Source organism: Notechis scutatus, chromosome 3 (assembly GCF_049901735.1).
Source record: "Notechis scutatus isolate UNSWTSFEM ecotype Mainland chromosome 3, rNotScu1.2, whole genome shotgun sequence".
Classification (NCBI taxonomy): domain Eukaryota; kingdom Metazoa; phylum Chordata; class Lepidosauria; order Squamata; family Elapidae; genus Notechis; species Notechis scutatus.
In genome coordinates, this window is record NC_142011.1 from 158,795,278 (window position 1) to 158,819,905 (window position 24,628).

At 36.0% G+C, this 24,628-nt stretch overlaps 1 protein-coding gene across 6 annotated transcripts in view; it reads right to left on the minus strand.

The window, feature by feature from the left end:
* Positions 1 to 7,505: 7,505 nt before the first annotated feature.
* The window catches only part of MTCL1 (microtubule crosslinking factor 1), a 94,593-nt gene continuing 77,470 nt past the window's right edge, over positions 7,506 to 24,628 (minus strand). For 4 of the 6 annotated variants that reach the window (XM_087961529.1, XM_087961526.1, XM_026671914.2 and 1 more), the window contains 4 exons: positions 22,449 to 22,751; positions 20,796 to 20,827; positions 18,925 to 20,464; positions 7,506 to 8,662 (listed from right to left, as the gene is read on the minus strand). In XM_087961529.1, the coding sequence (XP_087817655.1) occupies positions 8,531 to 8,662; positions 18,925 to 20,464; positions 20,796 to 20,827; positions 22,449 to 22,751 (2,007 nt within the window). In that variant the 3' untranslated portion in view covers positions 7,506 to 8,530. Of the gene's footprint in view, positions 8,663 to 14,389; positions 14,448 to 18,924; positions 20,465 to 20,795; positions 20,828 to 22,448; positions 22,752 to 24,628 lie in introns of all 6 variants that reach the window. The other 2 variants (XM_087961528.1, XM_087961527.1) reach the window with 2 other exon arrangements.

Consider the following 24,628-nt stretch of genomic DNA (forward strand, 5'->3'; position numbering starts at 1 on the left):
ATATACATAGATCTACATAGACTTCTGTAAAGCCTTTGATTCAGTGGTACACAACAAACTACTCCTAAAAATAAAATCCTATGGTATCTCTGGACAACTGAATAACTGGATAGAAGCATTCCTGTCAAACAGACAACAAATGGTCAAAATCGGGAGCGTCCTATCAAACCCAGTACCTGTCAATAGTGGTGTCCCCCAGGGCAGTGTTCTAGGACCAACTCTCTTCATACTCTACATAAACGACCTCTGTGATCATATTAAGAGCAATTGCGTTCTCTTCGCTGATGATGTAAAGCTGTTCAATACCACAGACAATACTGCTACCCTACAAAAGATCTTGACTATGTATCTGAAAGGTCAAACAAATGGCAACTTCAAATCTCAACAAATAAATGCTCTGTCCTACATATTGGCAAAAAAATCAGAAAATAAAATACAAGCTGAATAGCCAAGATCTTGTTGATGACCCAAGCTCTGTAAAGGACCTTGGAATACTCACCTCTAATGATCTAAGTGCTAGAGCCCACTGCAACTACATAGCCAAAAGGCATTAAGAGTTGTTAACCTAATCCTACGTAGCTTTTTCTCTGGTAATATCACACTACTAACCAGAGCATACAAAACATTTGCTAGACCAATACTGAATACAGTTCATCAGTCTGGAACCCTCATTACGTATCTGATATTAACACAATTGAGAAAGTCCAGAAATATTTCACAAGAAGAGTTCTCCACTCTTCTACTGCGTTGTAGAATACCTTATGCCACCAGACTTGAAATTCTAGAACTAGAAAACCTTGAATTACGCCGTCTTCGGTCTGACTTAAGCATGGTATATAAAATCATACATTGCAATGTCCTACCTGTCAATGAATACTTCAGCTTCAACCATAACAACACAAGAGCACACAATAGATACAAACTCAAAGTAAACCGCACCAAACTTGATTGCAGGAAATACGACTTCAGCAATAGAGTGGTCAATGTCTGGAATACTCTACCCGACTCTGTAGTCTCTTCCCCAAACCCCAAAAACTTTAACCTTAGACTGTCTACTATTGACCTCACCCCTTTCCTAAGAGGTCTGTAGGGGCGTGCATAAAGCGCACCAACGTGCCTACCGTCCCTGTCCTATTGTTTCTCTTGTTCTTTTATTTTTCTTATATGTACCCATTTCATGTATTCACAACTATGTATACACTTATACTTATTATCTTGTAAACAATTGGCAAATCAAATAAATAAAATAAAATAAATAAAATAAATATGACATACTGAACGAATTTGCAAACCAATGAATGAAATTCTTTGCATTTAACTCCACTGCCATATTCCCATTTACTTTTGGTGATTGGTTGCTTGTCATATAGCATTGCCTTCCCAAACCTAATATCATCCAAAGGTTGGTCTGGCTTAATATAAAATTCTTTATTTCTGCATCTTTTATCTTAAAAATAACTGATTTTGTCTGAAAACAATAATATTACTGTTAACAAATTGCACTGGCCTAGATGTTGGTTTCACCAGTCTTTTGAAGAAATCATAAATATTACTTCAGTTTACTTTCTCACTGAAATTAATAAAATGAGCTGATACTTTTAAAACTGTGTTTGAAATGAACTAATACAAATCTAATAAAAATACCAATTTCCTAAATCCATGAGGTATTTCTGGTTCTAAGATTAAATATACTACTTTTAAATCTTTTACTGTTGATTGGAAATATACTTTTCATATGTAAGCCTATGTTTAAAATAACAGGAGAGTCTATTAAAACTAACATTTTGTAACTAGCTTTAAGATATGGTTCATATACATTGTTTATGTAGCCTTGTTTTACAGTATTTGAAAATACAACTGAAATTTACATACTTTAAATGATCAATAATATATTTTTAATTCAAAGCTAATGTTATTCTGAAATATTGGATTGCATTTTCATTTTGTAAGAAACTTACAAAAGGCAGTCAAATTTCAATAGCACAATGTGATGGTGCAGTGAAAGTCCCTAATCCTGTGTTGGACTGCAAGAAATCGTCAACAATATGACTATTCCTCATAAGAAGGTTTAAAATGGTTTATGTGAGTTTAGGCACGTGTATTAAATGGATTCATTCCATTCAGGGAAACTCCTCGGCACTGCAGAATCGTAGCTACTTAAACAATTTTTGACATTTTTTCTGCCCATCTCTAGTGGCAAATCATAGCCATACACTAGTTGACAACAGGAAAATGAAGAAATGTTGTTGCCATCCCTATTGTTTGCAATTCAGGCATTGTAAGATTATGCTAGAACTTTCACAACTTTCTGAAAGACCCTCACACACCCCACAAATACCCTCCCCATCACACACACACACACACACACACACACACACACACACACACACACACACATATATATATATATATATATATATATATATATATATATATATATATGGATCTTTGGTTATTCGGGTTTTCTCCTGCGTAAGATTGGAAGTATCTAGGCAACGTTTCGATGAAGTCTCATTCATCATCTTCAGGCTTGTGCTTTCGGCTCTGTGCTGAGAGACTGCCATCATCAGGCTTCATGGCAGATGAGATTCTGCCGAAACGTCGCTACAACTTTAAAAGCACAACTACTATGACGGGGGAAAATACCCGAACAAAGCTGAATACCATACATGTAAGTACCATAAAAACTTAAGAATATATATATATATATATATATATATATATATATATATATATATATATATATATATATATATATATATATATATATATGTTTTCTTAAGTTTTCGGGTACTTATGTATGGTGTTGACTTGGTTCGGTATTTTCCCACGTCATTGTAGTTCTTTTAAAGTTGTAGCAACGCTTCAGCAGAATCTCATCTGCCATCATCAGGCTTCTGTATTGTGTCCGTCTGTGAGCCAGACTTTTACAGTGGTTTCAGATTTGAATTTGGGGCAGCCTATTGCTGTGCCAGAATGGTTTTTTCTTCATCCTGATTGGTTGGGAGTCTTGGTCTGTGTTTATTGGTCTCGGAGTTTGCTGTGTTCTGCTTGATTGGTGTCTCTAATATCTTCTGTCTGTTTTTTGGCTCTTTTTGTATCTTGATTGGCTGGCAGCATTGTGTTGCTTTAATGGAGGTCTTTAGTGCAGCTTGGCTTCGGGTAAATGGACGGCTATCATTAGTTAGGAAGCTGGGTTTCATCTGGGTGCCTGGATCTTTGGTTATTCGGGTTTGGTTATATATATATGGATCTTTGGTTATTCGGGTTTTCTCCCGCGTAAGATTCAAAGTATCTAGGCAACGTTTCGGCGAGGTCCCACTCGCCATCTTCAGGCTGGTGCTTTCGGCTTAGTGCCAGTGCAAGCAGTGTGTGACCGGAGCTGCCATCTCTCTATATATACAAGTGGTGGGGGATGGTGTGCTGGGCTGGTTGGCTGTGCTGCAGCCTCTTGATTGGTTGATGGAGTTGATGTTGGTATAATGGGCTGTGTAATGGCCTTTTGTTGTAGAGATATCCTGGATCTTGCGCTGTCATCTCCTGGGTCGTTAGCCTCTTGTGTTTTAATGGCTTGGGTAATGGGTTGTGTGATGGGCTTGTGAGTTCTTTTGTTGTGGTATCCTGGGTCTTGCGTTGTAATCTCCTGGGTCGTTTGTGTTTTGATCTCTTTTCGATTAGCCTCCTGTGTAGTAACAGCTTGGGTAATGGGTTGTGTGATGACTTTGTGAGATTTATTGCTGTGGTATCCTTGGTCTTGTGCTGTGATATCCTGGGTCATTTGCTGTGTTGTGACTTCTTGAGTTCTTGAGGTGTAATTTCTTGAGTTTTCTGATGTGATGTCCTGAGCGGGTGGCTGTGATGTAGCATTTTGGGTTTTTAATATGGCTTTGAGTTTGGGGTCTGGGTCTGTGTTCGTTTGGCTTCGAGTTCGTGGTCGTGCCACATCTTCATGGTGGGGTCAGTTCGCTTCATGTATGGTTCAGAGGAGTTTGAAGTGGGTAGTGATGCAGCTGCAGTGCGGCTTCTGGTCTGTGGTCGTGTCTCATCTTCTGTGTGGGTGTGAGTCTGATTTTTACGTGGAAGTGTGGTGGTGGCATCTTGTGTGGCCCTCATGGGTGTGGGTCTGGTGTCATTTATCATGTTGGGTACTCGTCTGTTCATGAGGGCGGGTTTCCAAATGGCTGGTAAGCGGGAGGTGTCATCTCTTTTATTCATGCTGTGTGGGCGTTTTCTATCTCTATGGCTTCTCTGATTATTCTGCTGCTGTGGTGTTCAGTTTTGGCGATAGTTCTGGTATTTTTAAAGTCAATCTCATGTCCTGTGGCTTTGAGGTGTTGGACCAGGGAAGAGGTTGGTTCTTCTTTTTGATTGAGTTCTTATGTTCTTCAACGCGTGCACTTATTCTTCTGTTAGTTTGTCCAATGTATGTGGTGAGGCAGGCAGTGCAGGGGATTTCATATACTCCTTGGTTTTCTAACTCGATTTTGTCTTTAGGGTTTCTTAGGATGGTGGATATTTTTCTGTTTGTGCAGAATGCTGTTTTAATGTTGTGTTTTTGGAGGATCTTGCTGATTTTGTCTGTAGTGCCTTTTATATATGGGAGGAGGGCTTTGCCGTTCTCTTGTTCTCTGTCTTGGATTTTGGTTGGGGTTTCTTTTTGGATTAGGTGGGTGATCTTCTTTCTTTGAAATCCATTGGCTGTTAGTACGTTGGTGAGAGTGTTTAGTTCGGTTTTTAGGTGTTGTTCATCAGCTAAGCATTTTGTTCTGGAGATGAGTGTCTCAGCTACGGAATTGATCTGTGCTGGGTGGTGGTGTGAGAGTGCGTGTAGATAGCGGTTTGTATGTGTTTTCTTTTGGTAGATGGTGTGTCCTAGGGAGCCATTGGGTTTTTTGTATACCAAGACATCTAGGAAGGGAAGTTGATTGTTAGCTTCTGTTTCCATGGTGAATTGTATTTTGGGGTGTAGGCTGTTGAGGTGTGTGAGGAAGTTGTTCAGTTTTTCTTTCCCGTGTGGCCAGATTATGAAGGTGTCATCTACGTATCTGAGCCAGAGTTTGGGTTTGTGATCATATTTTTCTAGAGCTTGTGTTTCAAAGTGTTCCATGTAGAGGTTTGCGATGACAGGTGAGAGGGGTGATCCCATGGGTGCTCCTTCTATTTGTTTGTATTTTTGTCCATTGTAGGTGAAGTATGTGTTGGATAGACAGTGGTTGGTCAGATCTAGGATGTGCTTGGGGGGGTTGTATTTGTTTTGGATGGCTGTCAAGGCTTCTTTTATTGGCACTTGGGTGAAGAGGGATATGACATCGAAGCTAACTAGTAGGTCGCTGGGTTGTAAGTTTTGTTTCTTTATGATCTCGATGAAATGGAATGAGTTTCTTACATGTGAGTTGATGGATTCTGCATAGGGCTGTAGTTGTTTGGCGAGAAATTTGGCTAGGTTTTGTAGAGGTGAGCCTATGGAGCTGACTATTGGTCTAAGTGGAGTTCCTTCTTTGTGTATCTTGGGAGACCATAAAGCTTAGGGCATCTGGATGATTTCTCTCTGGGTATGATTCTTTGCTGGATTTCTTCACTGATGGGGAGGCTTTTATTTTGGATCTGGTGGTTTTTCTAGGTAGGTGGTGGGGTCTGTCTTTAGGGGTTTGTATGTGGGGTCTAGGAGTAGGTTGGTTAACTTGGTTTGGTAGTCAGATGTGTTCATAACCACTGTTGCGTTGCCCTTGTCTGCTGGTAGGATTATTATGCTGGTGTCTTCTTTCAGGTTACGTAGTGCAGTTTGTTCTTCTTTGGATAAGTTGCTTTTGGGTGGTTTGCTAGTGCAGAGGATGTTGGTGATTTCGAGTCTGATTCTATTAGCCTCATCAGGGTTGGTTTTGGTCAGGCTGGTTTCAACTCCGCATATGATGGTTTCTGTGGGGATGTGTTTGGGAGCAACAGCAAAGTTGAATCCTTTTGAAAGGACCTTGGTTTCGGCTTCGGTGAGGATCTTGTCTGAGATGTTGTGCACTGTTTGTTTCATGTGTGGTTGTGAGGGGGAGTTGGTTTCTGGCATTGTTGTAGTTTTCTGAGTTTGTTGGTGTGTGTGTCTGTCTTGAGGGTGGTCTGTGTTTCGGCTCTCCAGACAGCGAGTTGTTTGATTTGTCCCAAAGTAAGGGGTGAATCTTGTTGCTGAGTCTGAGGTGAAGTGTAAGAAGATCTTTGTTGATTTGGTCTAGGAGAAATCTTTTTGTGTGAAGTTCATTTCTAATTAGGGCCAATTCTGTTCTTTTGAGGATGCGTTTGGTGGCTGCTGTGTTGGTGTGGAATTTCAATTGGAAGCTTGTGGGAATTAAATTTTGATCTCGGCAGTTGCATAGGAATGCGAGGTCACATAAAATGGAAGCTCTTTGGACTTCAAGTTTTTCATAAGTCCTGGTCAGATGGTGGGTTTCCTCCCGTAGAGGTGCAATATTTGTTTTCTGAGGTTCTGGGTATTTGTATGTGGATCTTTGGTTATTCAGGTTTTCTCCCGCGTAAGATTCAAAGTATCTAGGCAACGTTTCGGCGAGGTCCCACTCGCCATCTTCAGGCTGGTGCTTTCGGCTTAGTGCCAGTGCAAGCAGTGTGTGACCGGAGCTGCACACCATCCCCCACCACTTGTATATATAGAGAGATGGCAGCTCCGAGAACCTCAGAAAACATATATATATATATATATATATATATATATGTATATGTATATATATATGTATATGTATATATATATATACACACACACACACACATATATATATATACATATATATATATAACTGTACGGATGTATTTGTGTGTATATAAATAAATGAAATACGTCTAGAGGGTTAATTCGTGCTCATTTTCAGTTTTGACTTCATGAAATCACATTTTCTACTAGTCTTTCACCTTTTTCCTTATACAGTCAACATACCAGCCTGAGCTACGGTGTCAAAGGCAACCGAAGCAGCATCAAAAGGGCAGGCAGGGATGAGGCCAGCAATCAGCAGGCAAATGTGAGAATGTGGCATAAGAGAGAGTGGAAAAAATAGATCCAAGATCATATGGTTCCAATCTGTTTTGCAGTCTTGACTGCCAAGCTATCAGGGGGAATGTTCCTGTAATTAAAAAAATGTTGCCATTCTTAGCTTTTATGTGTTAATGATATCAAAAGTGTCAACAGAATTTACTTAACAAGTTTCTTCGCTCATGCTATTTCTTACAAGAGACGTGTGAAAAGATACAAATCTGTTTTAAAGTTGACTTTTAATTTATTCTGCTTGATAGGTATTATTAGCATGTTCCCATTATCAAATATTATTCATGTATACATAATAATTATCAAAAGAAATATGAAGAAAAACATCTGTCATACTAATAACTAATAATTGTCTTTTACATACACACTATTAACAGCATTGTCATTTCTTTCTAATGTCTTGAGAAAACCTGATAATTTGCTTGAATATGTGCATCATTATAACAAAATTCAAGAAACTCCAGGGATCTGTAAATGCTGACGAGTTTATTTCCACACCACATGGTCTCAAGGGACTCTTGAAACAAGACCAGTTACAGTTTAGTATACCCAGAGTTCTCAGTGCTTTTCCCCAAACAAGGGAAATTTTTTAATAGACACGGTACATATTCAATTCAACTATTTGACAGCCATTTAAAAACCTTTTTGTACAATCAATGCAAGAATACCGACATTAAAAGTACAGTACAGATAAATTCACAATCATATAACAGTGAAAGAGATTGAGATCTAGACAGTGAGAGTACTGAAGCATCGTGTACATGCACTAAAGTGCTAACAATCTAAAGACATGCAGATCTTGAGTGTATGTTTACTGTACAGCTCACTTTCAGTCTTCCTCCTCCCTTTTCTAAACATTTCAAATTCTCTATATTCCCTTCTAATTTAAGATAATTTTAGTCAACCAATTCAAGGGTTTCCTTCACTAACAACATTTACTGCTTCAGTCATGCTAAAGCACCTTTATGAAATTTCTTTTTTTTAAATGAAACCAAAATGAATAAAATTAAGAAATCTGATATTAAACCAAGGAGGCAGAAAAATAGCCAAATAACCCAAATCTCAACAGTGCAAACGTATTACAAGGCAGTCAGCAGTTAGAGAGCAAGAGAGAGAACAGAACCCCCTGTCTCTTCAAAAATGAAATTTATTTATTTAAAATCTTACCTTAATCTGTATAATTTTTAGATTCTTTTAGTTAATATACTGTGTGTAGAAAAGATGATGGCAAAAATAGTTTTCTGAGCTATGAAAAAATAAGTTATTAACAGGCACATTAGCTGTTTCATTCTAGAAACATCATGGTTTCTCTAGTTGTGTACTAAGAAGCTGCATTCTAGAACATTCTTTGAACACTGGAACTTGATCTCTTCTCACTGATAGAGACTGGCCATGATAATGGATCCATCATACAAAAGATAGTAAATTATTATGTGACAATTCATGCAGGTTTGTGTCATTGGTTTCAATTCTCTCATAGCAGTTCCTGGTTTACATAGTCTTCTGAAGTGAGGCAGTAGGAGAACGTAAAGCCCATCGGGAAGGTGGGCGCTGATTTGCTGGTCTCTCAGGTCTGGAGAAGCAGGATTCTAAGGATGGAGCTAGTGCAGAACAAGGTAGTTCCTTAATTGTGAGAAAAACGCAAAAGAACAAATTTACTAATTCATACATTGTACAAGGGAAGAAATCAATATTTAAATATGTACATATATAACTTGAAAAAAGCGTTTTTGCATTTTATTTTGAAATGATTGGTCTATTCCACTTACAGAATAAAATGAATGAAAGAGTTGTATGTAGTAAAGCAATCTGTAACGCATTCTCATAACAGCCCCAGTTTAGCAAGAATAATCTTAATAAGATGCTGGGATTGTACGTCAGCAATCTCTAGAGCAGTGATCCCCAACCTTTTTTATGCCGCGGCCCGGTATCCCAACCTTTTTTATAGCGTGGCCCGGTACCGACATCAGCTGGGCGCCGCCATCTTGTTTTGATGAAAAAGTGCTTCCGGTGAGCTTTCTACCGGAAAAGCTCACCGGAAGCACTTTTCATCAAAACAAGATGGCGGCGCCAACAAACTCAGCGCCCGGTAGGACTTGTTCCACGGACTGGTACCGGTCCGCGGACCGGTGGTTGGGGACCCTGCTCTAGAGGACCATAGCTTACATGGACTTAAAGGATCTGGTAATCATTCATTCACATTCTATAACCACATAAATAAACAAAACAAGATAATGGTAAAATTCAGTCCTGCCCACAAGATTGAAGAACAATGTCATAGCTTTATAGGATAAAAGGGTGTCACCAATTATGCTTTCCTACAAATTTTCTAGCCAGTTGAGGGTAACTTCTAAATTTGCAATTCCCATCCAAAAATAGGACACAATTTGCTATTCAAATTTCATCTGATCATACAACCATCATGCAACCATCTGGTCATACATACATCATGCAACATTCACTTTAGGTCAAAACACACACACACACACACACACACACGTTTGCTTCCAAGTTCAATTTAAGATGTTGATTAGCATCTTTAAAGCTCTTCACGGCATGGGTCCAGGTTATCTGAAGAACCTGAGGGTATGCTGCGAACCCCATAGTCAAGGAAATTCAGCTGACGGGATTCAGGAGAAGAACCTTTTCTGCCATGTCTCCTCTCCTTTGGAACATTGTAGCCCCTCAGGTGAGATCCACACCCTCTTGTTTCATTTTTGATAATGGCCTGAAGACTTGGCTCCGCCAATAGGCATGGGGACCCATTCTGGAGATGGCTATTTGATTAGGAAAGATCCCACCTCTCTCCATGTATTTCTTCTTCCATTCTTCCTCATCTTTTAATGCTTTTTATTTTAGTTTTTATTGCTTTATTATTTTAATGTGTACTAATGTGTTTTAATGTATTTAAGCCCCCCAGAGTGGCCTCTAATGAGATGGATGGCACATAAATATAATAAACAAACAAACAAATAAATATCCTGTTATGAAATGTAGCTAAAATACAAAATGTAGCTAAAATAGATGATCAGATGATTTATTTTATTTAAAACTCATCCCCAGCATCCATTAAATAATTCTGTATTATGTTGGCCCTGAGTTAGGCTATTTAAGAATTACAGCCTTCAAATTAAAATATAATATTTAGTTGAAGAAAAGACATAGAATGTAATAACTCTTAGTATATTAAATTTGAGCCTAAGAGCAACAAGCTCTGGTATACAGGTAGGCCTTAACTTACAACAGTTCATTTAGTGACCATTCAAAGTTACAATGGCACTGAAAAAAGTGACATGACCATTTTTCACACCTATGGCATCCCCATAATTACATTATTTATATTTGGATGTTTGACCACCGACTCACGTTTATGACAGTAGCAGTGTCATGGGGTACTTTGATTACTTTTGGCAACCCTCTGACAAGCAAAGTCAACGGGGAAACCAGATTCACTTAACAACTGTGTTACTAATTTAACAACTGCAGTGACTCAGTTAACAAATATGGTAAAAAAATCATAAAATGGTGCAAAACTCACTGAACAAATTTGTCACTTAGCAACATAAATTTTGAGCTCAATTGGTATCATAAGTTGAGGACTACCTGCATCACAAATCATCATAACTAATTTAAAACACTCCTAAATAAACCACAACTAATCAACACTTACTACTAATAGAATCACCATGTTGCTTTCATATAGGTAACTTTTAGTTCTGTCAACCCAAATTGCATTTTATGTAAACAGTTCCAGTTAAAGACAATCTGAGATATTTTTGTATTTATGAAAAATCAACATGTTTCTTATTGCTCCCACAACTCTTGATTATTGTTCATCTAAAAAATGGAGACAGTACAGTTAAACAATACTGTAGATATAAATTTGGTGCCACATTTGGAATTTTTAATTAAACAGTTCCAGATTGCTTCAAGTTGGATTCTGTAATTGTATAAATTTGCTCTGCAACATTATATTAAAGGGGAAAACTAGAAAATTAAATGTAATGGAAGGTTATTCCATTATTCAATTATATTAGCACAATATCAAGACCTACTTTTGTTTGAAAGATGTTATATTGTACAGTGGCAGTTTGTTTATATTTCAGAGCCAATAATGATTGTTAACAGGGATTGAGTTTTCAGAACAGAACAGAACAGAACAGACCATTTTGCACATGGTATACTGCAAGGTAAAATAAAGTTCAGAGGTGTAAAATTATAAAAGCAGAATTTCAAGAGCCCTTGAGCTTTTTCCTTAAAAATCTAAAAGGAAAAAAGTGTTGGAGTTGCTGAGATAAAAAGATGTGTTCACAAAGTTCTAGTTCTTTTGCAGGTGAGAGGGACATGCAAAGACATGCTCAATAGGATACAAATGTACCGAGCAACATATAAAATAGAATCTTTTAACACACAGGTAAGATTAAGGAATGGCAAGTGCCAAAAACACAAGTTAAATAAAGTGATGGATTTTTTTTTCTACTATGCTATACGTATGGAACAAAGATTACAGAAAATGGTATTTAATAAGGTGATTTGAAAGGGACCAAATACTATCCTAATTTGTTTATCCGAAGAGAAGTCCCATGAAAATTCAGCATGTACATAGGAGAAAGAGCATATGGAAACAGAAGATGTAATGAAATGAAGAAAGAGAAAATTGTTGTACTTATGCTGCTGCCTTTAAACTACTTCAAGAATCAGGTGCTTTTACAGAGACAAAAAAAAATTCAAACACTTTGTGAACAATGTCTGAAAATGAGTAGGAAAGATTGTATATAATTCTCACATACATATTTCCCTGAAACTGCTGGTTTTGGAGATATTACAAGAGCTAAATATAAAGTAATCAGTCTAAATGGTTACTTTTCAAGATCTCTTCACCAGTATTTAAAATTAGGAATAGCATGAATAGAATGGAGCTAGGATTTTTAAAAACAAATCTATGTATTTTTTTGTTTTAAAAGCTTTTCAAGAAACAATGAAGGTAAGAATACAGCCACCTACGCATTTTTAAGGCATTCATGATTGCTGCATCAAGTACTATTCTGTGGCTTATTTCCTGACTGCTTGTTCCTTTACCCTTGACAATTGATGCTAAAATGCTGAAGCTATCTTGGGGTGGGTGGAAGTGCTTTTGAGTCAATACTGACTGGTGATTGCCTGGGCTAGTCACTGCGTTTTTCAGACTTCAGAAATGGTTTGCCAATGCCTTCTTTCTAGGGCTGAGAGGGTGTTGCTGGTCCAACATTACCCAGCTGATTTTGGGCCTAAGTCAGAACTAGAACTCACAGTCCGATTTCTAGCCCATTGCTTTAGCCATTGTGCTAAACTGGCTCTCACTAGCCTGAAAACTGATTTTCAGAGGCTATCTACCAGATCAATGACTTTGTTGTCAATTTTAGGTTGGTATTCTTTAATTTTGTTCCTTGACCTTTAGTACTAGGGCTGGCAGATACCTTCCATTTTCAGCCTTTAGCATAGGGCCATTAGCATAATTCAGGTTATTGATGTTTCTTCCTCCAGTTTTTAAAACATGCTAATCTTCTAGTCGGACATATAGGTTGACTAAATAAGGAGCAAATATATAGCTTTGTCTCACTTCTTTATCAATCTGGAGCCAGTATATTTTGCCATTTTCTGTCTGTATGATGGTTTAGGAGTGTGTATAAGTTTCGCATAAAGACAATGAAATGTTCCAGGATTACTATTTTTCTGAGCATATTCCCTACTTGATGTGATCCACACAAGGCCTTTCTATAACCAATGGAGCACATACAGTACTGACTTATTTTTGATATTCTTGGCTTTGTCAATTATCCAGTACACAGGTGTCAAACTCATAGCGTCACATTGCCATCACGTGACATATCGTAATGTTTTCCCCCTTTGCAGACCTGGGGGTGGGCATAGCCTAAGGGTGGTGCATCCAGCCTGTGGGCCACCAGTTTGACACCCCTGATCCAGTATATCTCAGCAATAATGTCTTGTTTCCCACAGCTTTTTCTAAAGCTAGCTTGAATATTTGGCATCTCCTTTCCCATGTAGGTCTCTAAATTGTCTTGGTTGAGCTTAAGCATTATTTTACTAGCACATGAAATTAAGGTTATTAATTATACTGTGTGCATTAGATTGGAAGAAATAAGTACATTCTCCTCCTTTGTTCTGACCCAGCTCCCCAAACACGACAAACCCTCTGAAGTTAACTCAAAGATTCCCTTATTAGGAGTGCCAGCATCCCCAGCTAAAAGTTGCTCTCTCACCGGAGGCTAACAAGTCCATCCGTCAGTTTGGGAGATGAATAGTTGTCTGCCACATTATAAAGTTCTTCTATCCTTCACGCTCTTAATTAGATATAGTTTCAACTGAACCATGTGACTTAAATATAAAAAAATATGATTGACTGTGTCTTCCCCATCTGTGTTGTTCCCCAATTTATTCTGTCTTCCCCATCTGTGTTTTCAAGCAGAATTTCAATGTATTAATAATATGCATAACTGGCTTTACTAGAAATATTTGGGATTGGTTTCTTCTGTAAATTGGAACTCTGGAAAAGTTCCCAGAAGTCGTAGCTCTTGGATTCCATATGTTAGTGCGTACTCTTAGAATGAAATAAAATAATGAGATAATGTCATCCATTTTTCTTATATGTCTTGTTTTCTTTCTATTTAAGATAAATATGTTAAGTATCTATGTAATGAAAGCTTTTGCACTGATGAAATTAAGATGCTGTAATGGAACTCATCCCATGAATAAAATGGAAACCTGTATGTCTTTTTGGTCCTGAAATATTACATATACAGAACCTGTGATTCTTGCCATTTTACTTCTAGCTTTTTGACTTCTAGAATTGACTTTTAGAAACTTTGATCTTATAAATGAATTTACATTATTACCTTACAAACAAAGTAAAGGATATAGCATTGTGTCTATAGCTGATGATTTTCAGTGATTTAAAACTGCAAATCACCTAGTGGATGCAAAAATGATTGGGAAATACAAAATAGCAAAGATAAAACATATCCCTTTGAACATTCAATATGGCTATTATGGGAAGAACCCTAAATCTAGCATATTTCTGAAAACTATGTCCCATGGAATGAATCTGGTTTAAGATGAAACAGATTATATGATTTTAGAGCAGTCATATAAATAATGATCCATAAGTACTATTTTAATGACAATCCAGGACTCAAACGCTTGCTAGCCATTTCAAATCCAATGCTGCTTTTTGCTAATATCAGGAATGCTGTTGCTTATGCACTTTATACTTTTTCCATCAAGCAAAAGTTGTTGTTGTTTCTTCTTTTTTTAAAGTACATACTTTTTGAAGCAAAGGTAGGAAAGACTTACAGTACTGAGGCAGGCAGGGTTAGGGTCCCCAAGGGGCAGTTAGTAAGACAGTTTGGTTCTGGACACAGACAAGACAGGGGAAAAAAAGCAAGCAGATTGGAATGAATATTTAAACAAGAAATTTTTAATCAGCATTGAAGCACTCTCCCAAATTTAATTTATTAGTATCTTTTTTAAAATTAGCAAGGCTGGAATATAGAAGAGATAAACTTAACTTTACATTTAGAAAACAAATGCAGACACATCCTAATTGAGATTATGATTGTAAAGAGTACATATATTTTTTAGAAACTATTACAACTTTCATTTAAATCAGAATTCATTCCAAATGAGAAAGTTCCTTTTCTTATCCCCACCTGCCCCTCCCCCGCAAGCTAAGGAAAAATGTATTATATGGTACTATGTTTAGTAGACATGAATTTACCATCAGAGATCTATTTAGCAAAGAGAAAATGAAATATAAGGTAAAGAAAACAATATATTACCATATGCTATCCCTATAAAATTATGTCAGAGGTTAAAACCGCAAAACTATGTTATTAGGAAGAAAACAGGGAGGAGAAAAAGAACATCATCTAGCCTTTTTGTCAGATAATATGACTTTCTTCAACTTTCTTCAGATTCTTGGAAAAAAAGTCTGATGACTGATTTTTTTCCTAGCTCAAACTGGAAAATGTTTTAATTTAATTTAAGAGTAAAAGAATCAGTATTATCAGTATTGCAGCTTAATATTTAGCTTAATACTATAATTTCAATGTAATGAAATGATTGTCCAACTACTTAAAACTGCAATTTATTATCTAACCCTTGGCACAAGTAAAATAATACCTACTCCTAAGCGTTTTATATATCTATAACTAAATCTATGCCTGTCTATCTACCTATGTGTGAACATATGTGTGTGTGTGTGTGTGTGTGTGTGTGTGTGTGTGTGTACAGACAAAATACATCTGCATTTCTCAGACGTGCCTATGTTTTATCAAATATCACAGAATGTTTTCTAACTGAATCATTTTAAGATTGCAGTGGGAAATAGCACAAATGAAATACTAAAAACCTCTTCCATTCAAACATTCAGAACCAGCAAAACCCACGCTAGAACAGCAGGATTGTCCTTCAAAATAATTGATTAGCAAAGAAAAATAATACATGTTTTCCAACAAACAAACAAAACGTATGTCTGACAAAGCATGGCTTTACTTCACACAGAATGCCATTTCAGACTGCAGCCTAGAAATTCTGAATGGAAGCCATTAGCTGTAAAAACTTTTGCAATAAGCAACTTTTTATTATAAGCTTAATCACACTTTTTGAAAATCTATATTTTGATGCTGTATTTTTCAAAGCTTGCATTTAAAAATTTACACATTTTTAGAAAATTTAAATTACTATAGCAGCAGCACATGGGAACAAAGAATAAAATTAATAGGACATTGGCATAAACAAGACTTGTAAATAGACTTATTAATACAATTCTTGCAGTTAGTCAATCTAATAAATTGAAGGTAGTCTTGTTCTGAATGGATTTGCACTGATCATGTTCAGTATGGGAGGGCTTCTTGATATACAATTATCACTGGATTTACATTTGATGGCTGTGAACAGCAACACATTTACACAGTTGCAATTAAAATACCAATTTACCAACCTTTCTAAACTAGTCCTGTTCAACAATTTCCTGATAGGTATATTTTAAGGTGCTGGTATAGCCTTCTAAAGCCCAAAAGTTTAAAACCTGGTTTTCTTAGGTATCATGTCTCCCACTGTGAATCACCTCTCCAATCAGCAGTAAAGTCTTTTTTTAAGCTCCATTATTGGATATATATGGGAATCCCATGAATTCTGTGTGATTCACTGATTCTTGAATATATTTATCAAGAAGATAATATATTTATTTGGCTCACATATTTTAGAATTTAGATAAATGGCATGAACAGCCAAGCTTTCAATTGTTCATAATGTTAATGTTAAATTTTAATATTCCTTTTAGTTATATTAATTTCGTTATGTTTTGTACAATTTTATTGTTGTAAGTTAGAAATGTTGGAATAAACGGAAATGCAGTATATAAATAAAAAACCAAATACACATAGAAAAAATATATATACACTTGTTTTTTTGAATCCAGTTGAATCTATTGAAGACAGTAATTCTTTTAAGAAAATATCCATAGAATTACACTATAAATTAATTCAAGTGAAGCTGCTGTCATCTTAACAAGGTCCACTCAAAAGCCATTATAAGAATTGCTGCATTAAAAATAATCAGCTGTGCTTTCCCCCTTATTTATGACAATTTGATAAATGTTTAGGGAATTTGTGAATATAAACGTATCTTATTTTTATAAGGATTTATTTTTGAATTTGATAAAGGTAGTCAATCTTTAATGAATAGAAACATTAAAAACTTCTAACACACCATTAGAGCTGTGGTTACGCAGTGGTTAGAACGCAGTATTGCAGGCTGACTGTGCCCACTGTCAGGAGTTCGATCCTGATGGCTCAAGATTGACTCAGCCTTCCATCCTTCTGAGGTCGATAAAATGAGGACCCAGATTGTTGGAGGCAATATGCTGACTCTGTAAACTGCTTAGAGGGGGCTGTAAGGCACTACAAAGCACAATATAAGTCTACATGCTAATTCTATTACATACGCATTAATCTATCAGTGCAAATTAGATATATTTTCTATTATTGTCCATTAAAAGTTGACTAACTTTATGCACTTCAAAAATAAATATACTAAACTGTGTTTAGCTATCGTAATGAAATTTCATTCAGTCATATATCCTATATACTGTACTGAAGAAGTTCCTCTTCCTCCATCCCTAAACCTGAACATTTTTATTTGGAAAAGGACATTTTACTCTGCTAGAAAATGCCAATTCAACTACATGACCTAGAAGAATTCATTTGCACTTTCTTTCTCCACGTTTCTCTACATTACCCAAACCAGTTTCAGTGTACTACTGTTTGAATTCCGCACTAGTTTGGAAACTAGTTTAGTTGGAAACTAAATTAGTAAATATACAGCATGCAGTTAAAAGGATCAGATTTGTTTTCAATCTAATAGTTTATTGTAACCTCACATTCAATTCTGCTTAATCAATGCACATTCTAGAGAGCCATTCTTTGCAGCTGTTATATTAGGATGGTGTAAAATGGGAGCACAGCGTGATATGTAAAAATATTTCCTGAATGCTATACTTACCTGAACTTTATCTTCTAGATATGTTCACTTCCCATAATCTTTGCCTCACTTCTCCTCACTCTACTTGCTATCTCTTACTCACTCTACTTGCTATCTCTTATGAGTGTTAGTAATAAAAAATAAATAAAAATGGAGTACTAGGGAATGGAATGGAATACTCTACCCGACTCTGTAGTTTCTTCTCCAAACCCCAAAAACTTTAATCTTAGACTGTCTACTATTGACCTCACCCCTTTCCTAAGAGGCACCAATGTGCCTACCGTCCCTGTCCTATTGTTTCTCTTATTCTTCTTTTATTTTTCTTATATGTACCCATTTCATGTATTCACAACTATGTATACACTTATACTTATTATCTTGTAAACAATTGGCAAATCAAATAAATAAATAAATAAATTAAAATACAATGCATGTAAAGGGTATTAGGTGTTATATAGAAAGTAACTGATATTAATATGCACACTTCAGTTATTCAGTTATTCTAACTGAATTCTAACCATACCATACCAAATATGCAAAAGATATTTGAAGTTTGAAATTGCAATAGTGGCAATATATATTATATATATTGATGTATTTGCTACCTTCCAGATAGGAGTGCCATCATCAGGATATGTAGTCTTGTGAAAAAATATTCATATCTTTTTCTAATTTGTTATTTTTTATGTATCTTTGTAATTGATTGTTCTCAGAGCTTTATGTAGGAATCTGATGAAAAACACCACCAGATAGCAAAAGTTGTACAAAATTTATTTTGAGCAAAGCATGGTTTCAATCTGTATGGTGAGGATTTCATTATTACAATAATGAAAGTCAAAGCTATTAGATTTATATACATAAATCAGTCCTTATTGTTCAATGAGCTAATAATAATAAATACCTAATTATCCCTGCAGTTGAATTAATTAAATCAAGAAATAATTATTTTTCCATATTGTTGAATTCCTTTTTTATTAAATAAATGAAACAAGCACCAACTCTCCAGCAGCAGTTATTTTGTGCATCATTAGGGCCCACATGAAGCTCTGATAATATTAAGTGGCACAGAAATGCAAAAATTCCAAAAGAGAGTGAATATTTTTTTTTCACAGAGTTACGTTCATTTTAGAAATCCAACTTCAAGTGCTCTGTGATTTATCACATAGAAACACCATGTCTCCAAAAATCCATTTGGAAATTAATGATGTTATCAAGTTCTTCAAAAATTCACAACATACATAATAGCAATTCTTTTTAAGTCAAAACTATATAAGTATTAAACAGCACTTACAAACTACACGAATATTTCTAATTTGTTTTACTATTATAAGGACAAAACTTATTACCTCAATGGATCCTGGTTCAACTTGGACTACTTCTTTTGGGTGATAGTTTTCATTGCTAAGACTTGGAGGGGTATGTGAAGCTAAAGCATTCTCTATCAATTTCTTGTTCAGGATTCTGGCAGCATTTTCTGTTAGCATGTATCCTGGAGGAGCAGATAAATCTTGCCTGATACTTGTAATTTCACCTGTTTCATCTTTTTGTGGTTCTGTACCCAAACGGAGAGGACTGGGTGACCTGCCCCGTATATCTGTGCACATATCTTGCATAGACCCAAGTTCTGGCCTGGGTTCGGCTGATCTTGACCGGCTGCTGGACCTGGAGCATCTTTGGAACGTATCATAAGCGATAGGGGTATGGTCAATGATATTGAATAGACTAGAGAGGCCATCATTTATTGTAGTGTGAACTGGACTCTCTCTTGTAGTGGTGGATCTGGCCCAAGCAGATTCACTAAATCCTTTCTGAGGTGTGCTTGGTAATGTCCGGTTAATTGGCTGGTCTATTTTGGAACAAACTTTTTTCTGCAATTTTGGGGAGCCATATTTTGGAGAACAACATGTTCGTTCATATTTGCCCTGGACCTTTTCAATAGCAGTAGCCATTTGCCTGCTTCTTAAACTTCTTGATGGTGATGAAATAGGTGTAGAGCCCCCCTTTGGTGTCAGACATTTATGTGGACTGCTAGTGATTGTACGCAAAGTGTCTGTCTGTAAGCCCACATTGATAGTTTGAGTAGTCTGGGTCCCCATTGTTCTCATTCCATTAGTTTGACAAGCTGTGTCTCTGAATTGAAGATCTGTTGAGCTTGAATGTATTGCGTTTCTGACAGAAAAAGCTACCTCTTTCATATCATCGCTCATGTTTTTGGACAGCTCCAGATTGTGCAAGGATGAGGCAAAACCCACTGCAGTACAAATTGGATGTTCAATTGGATGAAGGCCATTTTCTAGGAAATCGTGATGATGTTTGGAGAGGTCACAGGACCATCTTCCAAACACTTCTGATGAAGCACTTTTTATCTCACTCACATTTCCTTTAGCTTTGGTCACAGGAAACAAAAAGTCTGTCTCAAGGTGATTTTTCCCTTCGTTACCAGGGACAAGTGAATTATCAAACCTGCGAACCAATGGAGGACTATGGAAGACTCTAACTCCTATTTTTTCTGTGACAATGTGACTTCTTAGTGACTGTTTCTGGCAGTGTTCAGGACTTGTCATGGTGTTAGTTGTCATAGTAACACTTGTGGTAAGGTACCATGGAGATGGCTGGAATGGATCTGGAACAGAATTATTTCCTGCCTTTCCCATCTCTGTCCTTTCTGCCCATGTATCTGAAGGCCTTTCTAAAGTTCCACTCTGGCTTCCGGTAGTGTTGTAATCCCAAGTTTTGTTAAATTCCTCTATGTATTTCAAATCATCAGGAGATAGTGGAGGTGTTGTATCTTCTTTGGTGTTAGAGGATGGTATAGTCTTTTCAGGAAGAAAGGGAGAAATGTCCATCAAACGCTTGAACTCTGACATGGAGGAAACTGACATTGCCCTAAAGGAAGGAAGAAAGGAAAGAAGGAAAGAAAAAAAGAAGGAAGGAAGATAGGAAGGTAGGAGGGAAGGAAGGAAATCATATGAAAAACCTTTAAAAGATATTGATATTGATTCATTCCTACTTTAAACTGTGGACTTCATTTTAAGCACTGAATGCTTGTGCAAAACAAATAAACACAGCTACCAAACAACTGTCATAGAAAGATTCTAATAATTTTCAAATGAGAATATTGAAAATGAAACAAAAAAGAAACTCACTGCAAATGTTGGTAAATGTGTTAATATATTACAGCGTTCATTTGTGATTTCTTTTTTTCATCTTTACTCACCTTTGTAGATTTCCCTTGTGCATTTCTTCTTCCTGGTGAAAAATTAAAAAATTAATTTTGGATCTTGCATATATATACATCAGTGGCTGTGTTTGCATTAATTTACTTAATTGTTGGAATATATGCAAATCCTTTGAATTATATATAGAAATCCTTTCTACATAATGGCTTCTGAGAGGATTTTGATGCCCTGATAGTTCACATAGAAAAGTATAAGAAGTTCTAGACAATTATAGAATTTGTAATTCTTTAATTCAATATCATCAGGGAGGGGACAGGATGCAAAAGGATACATTATTTTAAGGGATCATGGCACCTCAAAGTTTGAAAACCCTCCATCAAAACACATTTGGAGCTTTATTAGTATTAAAAGCATAATGCCTCTTTCAAAAAAATGAATGACATAAGAGTAGCATCTTTTTTCTATCTTTTGTTTTGAAGTAAACTCAATAATACACTACCACAGCAATCCAATGAATGCCAATAATACATTCTCTATGGATAAAGAATGCCCATTTCCCAAATTAAAAAAGCTCCAGAACCTTTTTCTTTCAGCAAACTACCCTACACCGAAAGGCAGTAGTAGAGCTGCTTCTGCTCTAAAATAATCGATCAAAATAATTCTTGGATATTTAATTTTAGGTTTGGGTTAAAAACACTTTTGAAAAGTTTACTGAATGGCATGGCTAGACTTGAAAGTTAAATGCGTTGCCAGCCTGGACTCCTGCAGATCACACAAAATGCAAAATAGTAATTGTCTTGGCTTTCAATTAAGTTTGTGGGAAAACTTTTAAATTATGTTAACATCTATTAGAATATTTCTGCTTCAAAAGTTGCCATCCACAAAAATCTAGCATGAGTATCTCCTATAGAATATTCTTTTTCCTCTTCCAATGAAATTCACCATTTCACCAGTTCCCCATAGAGAACTTTACCACCTTGCCAAGAACATCTTGTTCTGGTACTTTGATAGGTAGGATTCTTAAGTCTATGGAAGGTTTATATTTGCCATATAACTGCAAACTCCTCTAAAGAAAGATCCATCTAATTTTGTCCAAATTAGAATCCCTTTTCCCTAACTTATCTTGGTATGCTGAAATTTTCCTTAAAATGGTTCAGGAAACTTTTCACACGATAACATTTGTTTTTGTGTGTGTACATACATGTTTGTCTATGCATGTATGTATATATACACACACACGCACATACATAACTATCTCTATTGCATTATATTTGGGAAACCCTTTCACTTTGATTTGGTTTATTTGCCCAAGGATGCAAATACCCAAATAAATAAAATAAATATTCAAACATTAATATGCATCAAGAATATCCCCAAGATCAGGCTGTCTAGAGAGCAATATAAGAAGATATAATGTTATGTTTAACATTTTGTTAATTTCCCCTTATTTGCACAGTTTCACTACTGTACTTTAGAAATATTGTTTGATTATGTTACTGCTTTGTTTTTGTACAAGGCTTATACTTTAAATACTCTTGATATTTGATTTCAGTTCATAGTACGTAATAAAAATAAAGATCAAGATGAAGTTTCCACTGGCTTATAAACTATAGGCATTTGATGAAAACATATGTCATAATAGCAGTATTAATTATCATATAATTGATAGCATAAAAGTGAAGTCACATTACCTCACTTACACAAGTTAACAACCTCTCCCGTTCCACTTTTTGAGATTGTGGTTCATCAGAATCATCTGGAGAATCGAGGGACAAGGTATCTAGAAATAAGTTTTCTGTGGCAGTGCATCTGTCACTTTCCTTCAATTTAGACAGTGATCGATCTTCAAATTGCATGGTTTCTGAATCAGAATAGGACCTTGACCCCAATGAATGAGGCACATGATGGCTCCCTTGGTGTGAAAATGAATGAAAGGCAGTTTCTTTTGAATCATAAAGGATGCTGTCCCCCCTTGATGGATTTACTTTTGGAGGCTGAGAAAGAGATTAATAATGGACAAGACATTAATACAGAGACTTTTCTTAAGAAAGATAGAAAGTATGCAAGGTCTTCCTCGGTATTTCAGGCTACTTCTATCTATCTATCTATCTATCTATCTATCTGCATTATTTATATGAAACTTAATTATTGCACCCAGCCAAAATAAAGGTAGAGTTTAAAACTGTACAGTGTCTAAGTTAAAGTATCTGAATAAATGCTGGAAAGAATTGCACTACTATTATTGCATTAAAACACCATTATTCTATAGTTGCTTTAGGATAAAAATTGGAGGGGGTAAAATTAATGTGGTAAAAAGTCTAACTGATGAATTCCTCCTTGCAGGCACTACTATTGCAGTTCGGGTGGAAAAATTAATCCCGGCAAAAGTATTCTATTTAGACTGTTACGTTTTCTATTGATAGTATGTAGGAAGACATGCCATGGATACCATATTAATAAATTGGACATCATTCCACTTGCAGTTATTAGAACCACCATTTAGGATAGTCAAACTCTTTCTAGATGTATATGACAAAGGTGAGTCTGAGTGCTGATTAGTCTGAATTGAATACACTGAAAACACTGAATTTAAGATCAATGTAGGCATTTATTATTTGGCATTGAGTTTTATGTTTATATGTAATAACCTGGAATAATAAAATTGGAGAATAACAAAAATGATCTGTGAAACATGTAATATCAGCAGTCACAGGCAGGATAAAATTAGATTTGATAGGTCTCAGGAGACACTATAACCATAAATTTGAAAGGTCTAATTCCTTTAAAATGTAGGTCAACAATATATAAGCTAATACTACTATCAAAAATGAGCCATACTTTGTATTTTTAGAAATATTTCTCTTTTCAGTCACCTGAATTAAATTGTCAGGATAAAATGATTAAGGATTATGAATTTGTTTATTTAGTTATTTAGTTATTCAATTTCTATAGTCAATTTTCCAACTCAATCAAGTGAAGGTTGCGAGGTTAAAAAAATTATAAAAAAATTAAAACAATTTAAAAAACAATTTAAAACAATAAAAACCTCAACAAAATAAATAAGTACAAATAGCATCCATGATGATTAGTCAACTAAGTAAGGGGTCCCTTAACATATCAGTTATACTCTTGGAATCTGTTAATGTTATTGTCAAGTTGTTATCTGTTAGATTTGTTATATCCAGCCTTTTTTCTAGAAGCTCACAGCGGTTTTTCTTCATTCTCCACTGAGCTGAAGGGAGAATCCAGGATGGGTAGTTTCTAGTCTCATAGCTCTGCAGACCGAGTTGAAAAACTGAGGACACACCCCCTGGTAAAGGTCCCCAGTTCTTCACTCGGTCTCAGTGTGTTCAGACCACTCTTAAAGGGCTCTGAATAGTTAAGATTGTAGAAGAATCACTTCCTGGATTGAGTTTTTTCTCTTCGAGAGGCTTAGAGAAGGTTTGACAGCTAACTGGCTTACTGCGCACTTTTTTTCGCATTTTTTTTTTTTACTGCCTTTTAAAAAAATTCTTGGCTGGTGGACTGGTTTTTTTGCAATTGTGATTGTAAATTTGGTTGGAGGTGCCCCTGAAAGCCCGTGTGGCCCGGGCTATCTTGGATCAGCACCTTAATCACTACCTTATGCTGCCTTCCATTATTTTGAAAGTTTCAAATTATTATCTTTTTTCCACCCTTGTTCATATTCAGACACTGAATTCACAAATGACCACCCAGCCCTACAAATGTTTCATTGTTAATATATGAAGAAAATTCCAGATTTCCAATTGCTATTCTGTAACTGATCCATAGTCCAGTCTTCTTTATAGTTTTCTTTCATTTATTGGAAGATAACCAAAGTATTACATTTTGGAGATTGGAAAACTCAGCT